Below are 13552 nucleotides of genomic sequence, written 5' to 3' on the forward strand. Positions count from 1 at the left end.
CCGTTATTTAAAATGTGATATTTCGGAGGGCGCACGGGACATGTCCCGGTGGGCCAGCACGGTCTGGGTGGAGGAAATTTTTCGAGCCAAGTTTTTGAGCTTCTCCCAACGCAACACTTCTGGCTTAGGTTATGACCCAAACGTTTTGGACCTTATATTTACCGGAAACTATTATGGTGATGTTATAGAAACCAACTGTTTTAAAATGTTTCCACAAATATACCATTTTAAATAGAATGGCATTTTTACCAATGTTATTTTTTGGAACAGTTGTAAATATCAAATTTTTCCAAATTTTTTATATTGATGTCTATTTAAAATATCTACGTAAACGGGTATGACACTTATCTAAACACTTCCTCGAATTACTTTGGATGTACATTGTTCCGTCGGTCCCACTTGCGTTATCACTGTTGTAAGAGCCTCTAAAGCTGGATTTTTTTTTTTTTTTTTGGTTGTGATACTGTGACGTTTCAGTTTGTAATACTGCTATGACAGTGATACTGCCAAAACAAATTGTGACCATGGTTATCATAATCTTTCACGTTTTCTGCAACCTTTATGTAAGTTATTGTTTCTTATTTGTGTAGTAAAAATACATATAGAAATGTGCTATTGCCAGAACGAATACGTATCGATTGAAAAATAATGGAGAAAGAGGCTGTATTCAGCGATTTATTTATTTATTTTTTTTTTAATGGTTAGTAAGTTTATTATGACTTTTGGAACGAAATATTTGTGTATCGTGTTGGCAACCCTGATCACGAAACGAAAGAATAATACCGGTTCTGAATACCGCATGTAGGGGACAATACATTCGTATTCATCCTTGAAAATGTGTTTTTATGTGTGTATAGACGTGTGTGAGTGTCAGTTCAACAGAGAACAATAAGTGTATGTTTAAAAATGTATTGTTATTTTGAGAGAATGGTGAATGTTAAACGGTATCAACTTAAATAATCCATACGATACGCACCTTTTACTGAAGCTGCTGTTGTATTGATCGTGTAAGAGGGATCAAGCTAGCAGCTCCATCTCTGGCTTGATCAATGCTTCAGGTTCGTATTTGGTTGACATAAGTAAGCTAACCGATTAAATAGCTGATTATAGTCTGATTATAGTGTGTATGTTTAAAGACTAAACCGTACCTTATATAATTCCCAGTGCGTTGTACTTGAGGTCACGCTAATTGTAGACTACTCATTAAAGCATTTACACATTCAAGTTTTAGAGTGAAATTATTATAGAGCAAATTACCTACATTTATATTGCTTCTTGTTAAAGTGATTGAAATCGTGAAATATACCCGCTCTTGAATATTGGGTCCAGAGTTCTACAAGCGGAAGTGACGTCGGTTAGGCGACGAAGCTGGCTTTGTTCCCCACCACAAAGTCGCTACTTCCGTCTTTGAGAAATCCAGTGTTTTAACTTTCAAAGCATTCATTAAATTCTATTGTGAAGTACAAATATTACAGAGAAAATAAAAGATAATTTGTCTTCTCATATATACAAACACACGAAGTTCCAGATAATTCAATCTGTTCATGAAATGAAAAACTGTTGCTAGTACTACTGAATTTATTTCTTTCATTTCAATTTCTCAATAGATCTGTAAAAAAATCATTCGGTTGATTATCCACTAATATACAAGCTTATTAACATTCATGTTTGCTTTGAAACGAATACAAGTAACTAGTAAATGGCAAAAAGTACACTAACTTCATTTCTCGTGTATTTTCAAAATCATTTCTTTTATCGAAACAAGATAATATTTTCATGAGAATTGAAATTCAAGTACCTATTCGATTACGATCGCTTCTAAAGCAAACAAGTACCATTCATCTTTAGCACCAAGGCATTGGCATACTGATTAATGTAAATTATGGTTACTACTCGTCTCAGCTGTTTAGAAAATGTCTCGACTTTTATGTTTAATGATGGAGCTGGTAATTTTCGGAAATTTGTTATGTTCATCACACAAACTTCCTTATATATTTACTAATTGCGGAGTCGGATATATTTTGCCTATATCTATAGATTACTTATTATCATGACAAATTATTTAAAGATCGTAACATCGGGATCCAGGTTACTGTGAGTAAACAGTAGACTGCAGTACAACCACAGCAGTGCACTATATGAAAGATCTTGAAAACACTGTCACCCATTGAGATGATTTTGGATAGCACGTCCCAGATTATTCAGTGTTTGCCAATACCATCCACTGCCTTACCGTGCCGTAGAAAACCAGCGCCCGGGGCGAGAGTATACGACCAACAGATCACCATGGTTAGAACGAATCGTAAGAAAATTATCAAAAATAAACCCTGCTGTTCCTTGATTTTGAGCACTTTTTATTACTTTTCCTTCCATTATATATACTGTATATATATATATTTCCTTCCAAATTTGCCCCTCCCTTACTTCGGCGCCCAGGGCCATTGTCCCACTAGCTCCCCCGGGCTCAGCAATGATGCCATCTACTATCTGCTGTAGTTGGTCGCTCTGGTTCTAAGAATTCCACAAGAATTAATAAATACATATTTAAAACGAATTCTGAACTGGGTGTATACTAAAAAACGCAATTGAAGAAAGTAATTATAATCACGAATGCAATTGTGTTTTTTAGTTTAATATTGGTCCACGTGACACTGCTACTTATTTTATAGTTCAATTCAAATACTCGTTTCTCGCACGGAAGGAATAGATCTATAAGCACCTAACAAATGGCACGGTTTTATTGCTATAAACACCTGATAATCAGAAGACAGACTATAACAGAACGTAAGATTATTTTTATTTCCTTTTCTGTAAAAGAGTGTAAAATTTTCGAACTTCACTGCACCATTTCCTTCCCATTTTCTGATCTTCTGTTAGGTCCATCGTATATTTGTCTAACACTTAATAATAATCGTAACTTTTATCAAGGTGAGCTTCACTCTTATACAATGTGACGTGAAAAAAAGATAAGTTTTATGAAACCAAACTAATTTTTCTTGGTATATGTATGTATTCTCGGTATATATTTCACCTCACTTGCGAAACAGTGGGAAGATAACGGAGCAAAGTAAAAAAAAAAAAAAAAAAAGCAGAAAATTTTCTCTGTCTACTATTAACGTGGACTCCGAACCACGACTGTTGCAGTCCAATGAATTTGGGTGTAAACCATTTGGGGAGGATTGAACAACTCCCTTGGACATTACGCTTACTTAACCTCATAGGGCATGTGCATGTACGTGGCAGAACTCACTTTCGGAAAATCGAAAATGGGACATTCCATGTCAAATCAACAAGTCATCAGACTTTACCATCTCAGATTTTTGTAAAAATTGGTGCACAGCTTATTAATGGGAGATGAAAAAATCTAAAATAATACCCCTCTCCTTCTGAAAGTGTCCCCATACAGAGTGTTCAAAAATTTCAAAAAGGCAATTTTTTGTTACAGCGATTACTCTAATTGTCATAAAATGGTTAATATGTGCACTAGAGACATGCAAGAAACACCATTGGGAAGCTTAATAATTGCTCTATAAGTTGTACTACATTAAGAAAACCTGTACAATAAAAAATAACGCTTCAAAAATTCAAATTAATATTTGAATTTCGAACAGAAATGTCCCTCTGAATTTGTTCAAAATTGTCCAGATTGTAGTCTCATATATGCACTAAAACACAACAAAATTGTATTTTGGGCACTGAATGGCATCCGATTCAAAATTCAACATAAACCAAACATTGCAAGATATTCACCATGTGTATATCTGGGTTCAGATCGATAACCAAATTCAAGCCGCCAGAAAGGCACGTAGACAGGAATTCGCAATAGCGGGGGTCCGTGACGAAATATTGAGGTTATCATACTAGGGGCTGGGTAATTCTAAACTATTTTACTGGTAAAAATATTTTGGTTCGTTTAGGCAGGATTCTGTAATGGGGAAGGGGGGGGGGGCGTGACATGAAATATTATGGTTACCCAGAAAAGGCTCGATCAATCTAAACTATTTTACTGATAACGTACCCATATTGGTTTGTTAGGACAATAAAATGAGGATATGTTAGTAAGTATTTTAGTGAACTATGAAGAAATCTCGAGTAAAAGAATATAAAAAAAATTGAAAAAGATATAGGTTTCCGAGTCTTTCGAACTCGGTTCTTCTTGTCTTTTCTTCTTCTTTTTCTTGTCTTCGTTTAATGCCGTTAAGGATAGCAACGAGATCTCTTTCAGGAATGAAAACATCCTGCCGCGAAGTGGATTAGTGTTGCCGCGAAATTCAAAATTTCTTTAACAAGTGTCACTGGAATCTATGTTGCCAGGCTCATATTATTGGGGATTATTGGTGTTTCTTAAGTTCTACCTGAGAGTCTATCTGATCGCCATTTGTAGTCCACAGGATTAGTATGGAGCTAGATGGAATTAAGAATGCTCCGTTGAAATAATATCCATTTTAAACTTGACCCCCCCTGTTTCCCTCACATAAAGCTCCTCATAAGAAAGAGTAACCAAACGCTTGCTGTAGCTTTATATTTTTAACGCTGATTCTTCTATTTCTCTTTTCTTTTTGTTTCATCTTTTTATATTCTTTTCATTTCTGGTCTCGAAAGGGGTCCGGACCCTCGGACCCACCCGTTGACCACGTGCCTGCGGCATACATTATTTTCGCATTCTTTGAATTGCATCAACACGTGTAGAAAAATAGTTTTATTTTTTCTTCCGTAACTAATAGTTTATTGTTTTATCTTTGTATGAGTAATTTGTGGTAGATTGGTAAATTATGAAACTCGTATGGCAGAGACACGGGTTCGAATACCGTCGTGGCAGCGCTGTAACTTAGATTTTTTCTGGGGATTGGGCAAGAATTAACACGCATATTTGTGTCCTAGAAAAAGTTGTTTTCCTAATTCTTCGGCCTCCTCTTTCCACACTTCTCTTACTCTTTATGGGCCCCCGAAGCCTGTGGGCCCGCCCGCACAGCAAGTTCTACGGGGTCGTTAGTTATGCCTCTGGGCCGTTCCATACACGACAAATTAATTAAGGGGACAACATTCACAAATCTGACAATAATATACGAATATATATTATTTCTAGGGCCCCTAATAGTAAGCATTTTTTACTGAAATGGGCCTAAGACTCATTTTTGTTTTATTTACCTTGTGTGTGCTGTTCTGTTTATGTAATGTAGTGAACCTGTTTGATGCTTCACTTCTAATTTCATGTTCGTATCGCATATGGAGTAAGACAATTTTGTCGTAAAATGGGCCCCCCTCGAACGGCGGGAGCTTCCCTGGGGGGCAGTGGTCTCCTGCCCCCACAAGTTACGGCCCTGCGTGGTGGCTATTATTTTTTCTTACTTGGAAGGTATTGTTTGCGTAATTGATTTTGTAATTCTGTTATTCCTTTATTATTATTATTATTATTATTATTATTATTATTATTATTATTATTATTATTATTATTATTATTAATGCAACGTCGAGACTTGGCTACATATTTTATATTTTATGAATTTTCTGATTGGATTTCAAGTCTTTTGTTGAATAATCAACACACTCCACTTTAGAGGTTTGGGGGAAGGAAATATTATGCTGTTGCTTTTTATTTGTTTACTTGCACGCTACACCAAGCCTGGACACTACATTTCACCTTTCTATATCTACGGGAAGTACCCTAAAGGTTTTAATGATCATAAGAGAGTAAGTGAATAAGTGCTGAGGTCAATGAACTTTGCGTATTAACAACATTTAAAATATCAGGTTTGTCAGAAAAGTCATGGCGTATTTCGGTAAAATATGACAAATGGTGATTTCTGGATATACTAGAGTTATTCCAATCATGCAATAGTTATGTCATGAATAGCTAAGATCTTGAGCGTTTTGTAGATTAATATTGTTCTTTGTTTAGTTTGGTTTTACAGATTTGATCAGAGATGACGTGGGTCAATGAAAATTTTACCCACGACCCACTGACTCACCACCCACCGTGACCCATTCTGACCCACCACCCACCATGAACCACTGACCCACCGAAACACATTGTCATCAAATCTGACACATGATCCATGGCCTCTTCTCTACCGACTAAAGAGTTTACACTTGTAATAAAAGCAGGTTGTCAAATTCTAACTAATCGGAGTTTGAATTTCTACGGTCAATCGCTCAAGCACCGGTCTGTTGCCATAACGATTAATCTGACCTTTACGATATAAAATGGTAAATTTGTTTGTCATTGACAAAATTACGATGAATTTCAATTAAATTATCGTGGTCTAATTATTTCCTTGTTGAATTGTCGATACTTTTCAGTGGAAAAACGGATGGAATTTGAAAGTCTCAAATCAAGGTAAATAGACCAACATACAGAAGCTTACATTACAAATTTTATGTCTATTTTTCTCACAACTTTATGGGTTGATTGCCCTGTGCTCTAAGCGCTCCATAAAATAAACAAGTTTCAGCAATTATTATAAAGCGCATGGTAAGCATAAATGGATATATGATGCGAAACACTGAATTTTTGGTTGAGTTGATTTTGAGTTTAACGTCCGTTTCAGCAGCGAGGCCATATGACACGTGGACCTACCCAATGCCGTAAACGTCGCCAACACCTAGTGGCCCACTTGCGGGTAAACGTCGATCGTCATTATATCGACGAGTCGAAGGATTGCCGTTAGTGTCCCACTGCCGGCAGGGTTTCGTCGAGTCGAAACAGATATCTCGAGTCAGAGTGTTGAAGTTACCACCGCTTAGCAGCGAGGACATCGTTTTGGTCCGCGCTCCTTCGATTCGTCGCGGAGAATCGGGGAGGTACCAACACGAACTATCGCCAGTCATGTGTTTGCGGTTATCATTATATATTATTTTTTCCTGACGAATTGTTCCTAAAGTGAGCTCCGGGAGTCAAGAATAACCTCTGCCTCAACATCATGAAGTGAAAAATCTTGAGATAAGTGCGATAATTGTATGGATTTAGATAGCAACTACCGTCGATCATTAGAAAGTGAGTATGGGAGAACTCTGAAATAAAGTAAATAGAACGCGTCCTTTTGTTATAAAATTACATGGCGAAAGCATTTTATCTTATACCTAAAAGTTATTGTCTCATATACAAGGTTAAAGGGGCACAGTGATTGACCAAATTAAAAACATCTCAACGATTTATCCCTTTACAAGAGACGTTTCCTTCATCGCCTCCGTGAAAAATCGGAAGAACACCACCCAGTAATCATAAGATTGGTCGTTCGACCCCGCTCCGGGGTACTTTTTTGGTGTTTTTTTAACTCACCTTAATGTAAACAAATCACACATATAGGTGATTTAAAATATTTTGGGGGAGTAATTTTGTGGTTCATTGGCGTTTTGTCGCGTCTCTGCTCCTGGTGGTATAATTTTCAAAACGGAATAGGGGCCACCGCGATCGTCGCTGCGGAGCCGCCAATTTTTGGTGAGATGTCGCTAGTTGCCCATCGGTGGCCACCGACGCTTACGGCAAGTGGTACGGATTAACGTGAATCCAAACCACATGAGCTCCCGCCGGAAATAGAACCGGCAGGATCTATATTTCTTCTTTCTCAACTTCTTTCTCAAATAATATCGATCGTTTTCGATTATTTTTAATCATGGTCTCGCTTAACCTGACAGGCATAATCGTGGGACATTAAAAGCAAATAATTTATTTCATTTCCAAACAGTTAACCGAAGCCAAAGCGAACCGAAAAACAGTTTTATTTTCTATTATTCATTAACGTGTTCTCACAAAAATATATAGAGAAAACAAATGGTACATTGTAATTCCATTCAAAAGTGACGCAGCAGATTCATAATACCTTAACCTAAAACGAAAGCATTACATATATTTCCGAACTTTCCCAAAATTGGTATGGATATTCTAAAAAGCGGCAATATAATGTCTGTTTTCAAAGAAAACTGAATCAAATACAGTTTCTGAAATAAACCGAAAAATTCTGTTTCAACCTTAAACAGAACGGGAAGTAGTTAACTGGGTTTTGGATCACGTCTCGTAGGTAGACTTCGTTTGATGTTTATATTATCTCGTGAAATCAACTGCCATTATGTAGTTTAAATTTGGAGAAAAACACCCTATAGTCCCCTATTTCCGACCATATATATGGATGTATATATAGTTTGTTCTATAGTTCGTGTAATTTTCTACAGCACTGGAAGAAGATAAAATTTACGCAGTATTAATGTAAAATTTGGCACTCTTATTGAGAAATATCTGCATTTTTAAAATTTTAACAATAATTGAGAAACTTATTGTTTAGCCGCTGTGTTGGGGACGTAACCACAAAAGTTCATTTTGGTTATGGGAGATTCAATGTTAATTTTTGATAATGTTTTCTGCAATGTTTATGGGTGAGGATTTTGGGGCACATCAGTATTATTTGTTACAATACGCAATAACACTCATCCAAAATGATAGTAGTTATCTCAAATACTATTTTTGGTAAGGCTCCTCTTTTGGGTAGCAAAGGGACGTAAAAAGGTCTTGGATTGAGTGTCACAAAAATCCCTAATTCTATATTGGGAATGCCAGTAAGCGTCAGCTTAATCACAAAAATCACAGAATTAATGCTTCGATTCTCTTTGTATGTGCCAGTGATTGGTATTTCTCCACTGCCCCTTCTAAAAATGTACATAAATATTTGACATTAATACCCTTAGCAGGGACATAGGGGAAGAAAGTTTTTCTGTCAATTAATATGAACATTGGTGTTCTTGTAGTAAGAAAGGTATCGGTGTTTGAAATCTGGATTGTTGTTTTAGTAAGGCAGGGCCTTAACCCTTTGGGGATCCTGGCTTTTTGGGCTATTTTTTAGACTTTCAGTCAAGCAGCTACTGTATCGTCACTATTTATCCTAGGATCACGGTTCATACCTCATTCTCTTCAGAATAGAGCTGGCTTTTAAATGATACCATTTGCGTGCTCATACCATATACCAGAAGCGGGAAAAAAATGTCAAAGTGAAAATTTCGGAGGAAAAAATTTTTTTCTCGAACTTTGGCCCCCCCTGGACCCCCCCTGTGTGATCGTAGCCATCTAAAAAAATCTGAGAAATAGTACTTAGTATACTGAATGTGCGGGCCAAATTTCAAGTTTCTATCTTGAATAGTAAGGGCGGGAGAATTTTTATCAAAAATTCCCACAGTGCCCCAAAGTACCATAAAACACTATGATCTCAGGGGAAAAAAATCCTGAGACATCCCTAATTACCCTAGGACTATAATCCGCCAATCATTCTCTTTAGAATAGAACTGTCTTTCAGGCGGTACCATTCATATGTCTCCATCATGTATCTAAGGCGGGAAATTCCTGACAAAAGGGATTTTGGGGGGCAAAATTTTCCTTTTTTCAACTTTTGCCACTCTGGACCCCCCCTGTTTTTACGCAGAAATCGGAAAAAAACTTCTGGTAAATACTACTCGGTGGACTGAATGTTTGTGCAAAATTTCAATCTTCTACGTGAAAAAATAGGCCTGCCAGAGAAAATTTCCCTACTTTGCCCCACTTTTACCCTATACAGAAGTATATTTGGATAAAAATTCACTGAGACGGCCCTAATTACCCTAGAATAATAATTCGACCGCCGTTCTCTTCAGAATGGAACGTCCTTTCAGACGGTATGACTCACGTGGTCCTGTCATGTTTTTTTTGGCGGGAAAATGACGAAAAACGGGATTTTTGGGGTAAAAAATCCCTATTTTTACCCCTTTGCCCCTCTGGTTCCCCCCCTGTTTTAGCACTGACATCGGAACAAAATTCTGGTAAATAGTACTCGGTGGACTGAATGTTTGTGCAAAATTTCAACCTTCTACGTTCAAAAATAAGCCCGCCAAAAAATATATATACCGACAATGCCCCATATTTCCCTATATAGAAGTAAATTTTTCAAAAAATCCCTGAGACGGCCCTAATTACCCTAGAATAATAATTCGACCGTCATTCTCTTCAGAATAGAACGGTCTTTCAGACGGTATGACTCACGTGGTCCTATCTTGTATGTGAGGCGGGAAAATGACGAGAAACGGGATTTTGGGGGTTAAAAAATCCCTATTTTTACCCCTTTTCCCCTCTGGTTCCCCCCTGTTTTGGCACTGACATCGGAACAAAAACTCTGGTAAATACTACTCGGTGGACTGAATGTTTGTGCAAAATTTCAATCTTCTACGTAGAAAAATAAGCCCGCCAAAAAATATTGAACATAGGCTTAGAAAATGAGAAAATAAATTTTTGACTTATGACGTCATCACCTCCTATGTCTGGACGCAGGACGGTCTGAAACCATACGTAATGTCTTCTACAAGGCCTCTGGACTTGGAAAACAAAAACAAACCGGACAAAAAAGCTCAAATAGAAGAGAAATAACGCAATGTACCATGAAAAGTGCATATGGTACAAATTGTACCATAGGATCCCCAAAGGGTTAAGGAGGGCAGGAGGCATAGCATATGATGTTGAATCTTTGTAAAAACTCCATTTTTTTTCGGAAATTAGAGCGACTGCTAGATTTATCAAAAGTGTTACAGAATTAATGCTGGGATGCTCCTTGTATGTACCAGTTGTCACCTACACATATTGCAATATATCCACTAAATGACTTATACAGAGAATTGTACAGAGTGTAGAGATGATCACCCCAGATACGCTGGAGATGTTCACAATGGCTATAGTAAATCACATTATTTGTCTTGCTCGTTCACGAGAACATGCTTAATAAAAATAAGTTTATATTGTCTGTTCTACACTGAAGTTAATTATATTTTTAAACATTTAGTGATGATAGAGCCACAAAGTGTTGTTTTCAAAAAGGAATAATTTTGAAGAAATGTTTCTTATTCTTCGCAAGGCATTTGTTTCTACTACAACCGTGTGTTCATGGTATACGATTTATTGACATCTTTACGTGCACAGTACATATGAGTAGGTTATTACCTCGAAAGTGAGATTGTACAGTTATTGTGTAAGAAGTATGGAAAAGTTATCCTCCTTTTACGAATAAAGAAAACAATATTGAAATATAAAGCAAACCCACTAAACTTGTAACTTTTACATTGTTACTTTTCAAGGTACGAGAGTTGGAAATTAAATAGTAGCAACACTGCTGTGGAGACACTATGCAATGAAATGTACTAGTGGCGCTGATAGCGCACGTTGTTGACATACCTACCTAACCTCCGAGGAAATAGACTCGCCCGTTCCACGTCACCGGCAGGCACACAAGCGAGGGAAGCACAGTCATTTTAAGCGAGCGGTCTAACGTAAAGGTATCACTATGTTTTCGAAACAGGAACAACGGAGTTGGATCAAGATTGAATGTGGCAGAGGTCGTACAGCACGACAGTGTCATCAAGGGCTTCAAGAGGCGTGTGGGGAATCGGAATTGCCGTAAAGAACAGTGGCACGGTGGGTAAAAGCCTTCAACGAAGGTCGGCAAACTGTGGCAGACATGCATCGGGCAGGTCGTCCTAGCGTCTCTGAAGAAGAAGTGTAAGCTGTTGCCGCGTTAGTGGACAGTGATCGACGCCTGACGATTCGTGAGCTCGCCCACGAAACCGGATAAGCGCATACGACTGCTTCGCATCCTGAAGGAACGCCTGGGCATGCGCAAAATTGCATCACGATGAGTTCCGCATGAGTTGACGGAAATGCAGAAATTGATGTGTTACGACGCTGTTCAGACGCACTTGGAGCGCTATGAGCGCGAAGGCGAGGTTTTTTTACGCCGTATAGTAACACTGGATGAGACATAGGCCAGATCTTACGAGCCAACACTGAAACGCCAATCCAACGAATGGCGTCATTATGGGTCGCCGCAAAAGTTGAAGTGCGTCAGAGCCCCAGTATGGTGAAAGTTATGGTGATTCTCGTGTACGACTGTAATGGTGTTATCCTAACGCAATACGTTCCTCCAGGGCAGACCGTCAATGCCCTAATCCGGTTTCGTGGGCAAGCCCACGAATCGTCAGGCGTCGATCACTGTCCACTAACGCGGCAACAGCTTGCACTTCTTCTTCAGAGGCGCTAGGACGACCTGCCCGATGCAGGTCTGCCACAGTTTGCCGACCTTCGTTGAAGGCTTTTACCCACCGTGCCATTGTTCTGTACGGCAATGCCGATTCCCCACATGCCTCTTGAAGCCCTTGATAACACTGTCGTGCTGTACGACCTCTGCCACATTCAATCTTGATCCAACTCCGTTGTTCCTGTTTCGAAAACATAGTGACACTTTTACGTTAGACCGCTCGCTCACAAGTGACTGTGCTTCCCTCGCTTGTGCGCCTGACGTTGACGTAGGACGGGCGAGTCTATTTGGAGGGTAGGTAGGTATGTCAACAACGTGCGCTTTCAGCGCCACTAGTACGTTTCGTTGCATAGTGTCTCCACAGCAGTGTTGCCACTATTTATTTATTTATTTATTTATTTAAAGAAGAAAATTAATATATTGGATGTATCCAATATATTAAAGAATATACATAAAAATACATAAACATATTAAATTATAAAATAACAATATACAAAATATTAATGAAATAAAATAAAAGAATAAGAAAAATAACTGCTACCGAAATTAACAAGTAAATTTTATACTTATAAGTGCTATTACTTCTCTAAAGGAAATCGGACTTCCTGATTCCCTTTATTGGTAGAGTTTAACGTACCCGGTATTCAGAGATGACAGGACTTCGGACTTCCAGAAGTCATGTCTATCTCACAGTGTCGGGTAACTTAATTCAATGCACTTATTTCAATATTGCGAATTTTTTTTGTATTTTTTATGCAAAGAATAAAAAAGAAAATGGCTCACATAAGCAAATGCTTGTGTGTGAGCCTGATTCTCGTGTTTTATTTATTTTCTTATCGTAACATATGAGGTTTATTCTTACTTTTAACTAAAAATAGTTTTTCTAAACACTTTTTAATTCTTTTAACCATTGTAAAATTAACCTTTTATATGTTTTGAAATTACTTTCTTCTTTGATTCGGAGTGGGAGTTCATTATAGATCTTCGATGCTCTGTAATATGTTTGGTGTTGAGTTATAGATTTAGTCGTTGCTCTAATTTCTAAATTTTTGTTTGCCACATTTCTGGTTATATACGCATGTTTTATTACTTCCCATTTGTTTCTGTTCTTTTTAACATATATTAATACCTTCTGCAAATATAATTTTGAAAGTGGTAATACTGAGAATTTGTCATAGATTCTATCTAGTCTACTCTCAAGTCCCTTTTTTAAACATATTCTTACAATATTATTTTGCTGAACAATCAGAGGTTTTAAATGAGTAGGGTAAGCAGCTCCCCAAATTAATATACCATATGTAAGTATACTATTTACAAGAGCATAATATACAGTTCATAATATTTTTATGCTTACAATGTTTCGTAATTGAACAAATTTATATAATAATTTTCTTAGTATCGTGGCGATATGTGTAATATGAGAAGACCATTTTAGATGCTTGTCAATAAATATACCTGAGTATTTTACTTTATTTTCACTAATAAGAGGACTACAGTTACATTTTTCAATATTT

General features: G+C 37.4%; 1 protein-coding gene across 1 annotated transcript in view; it reads left to right on the top strand.

The window, feature by feature from the left end:
• The first annotated feature begins 750 nt into the window (after positions 1-750).
• Positions 751-13552, top strand: part of LOC145670281 (beta-1,4-glucuronyltransferase 1) — a 237063-nt gene continuing 224261 nt past the window's right edge. The window contains exon 1 of the mRNA XM_081738721.1: positions 751-1058. Coding sequence (XP_081594847.1) covers positions 1050-1058 — 9 coding nt within the window. The 5' untranslated portion in view covers positions 751-1049. The remainder of the gene's footprint in view (positions 1059-13552) is intronic.

Source organism: Thermobia domestica, chromosome 14 (assembly GCF_964235325.1).
Source record: "Thermobia domestica chromosome 14, izTheDome1.hap1.1, whole genome shotgun sequence".
Classification (NCBI taxonomy): Eukaryota; Metazoa; Arthropoda; class Insecta; order Zygentoma; family Lepismatidae; genus Thermobia; species Thermobia domestica.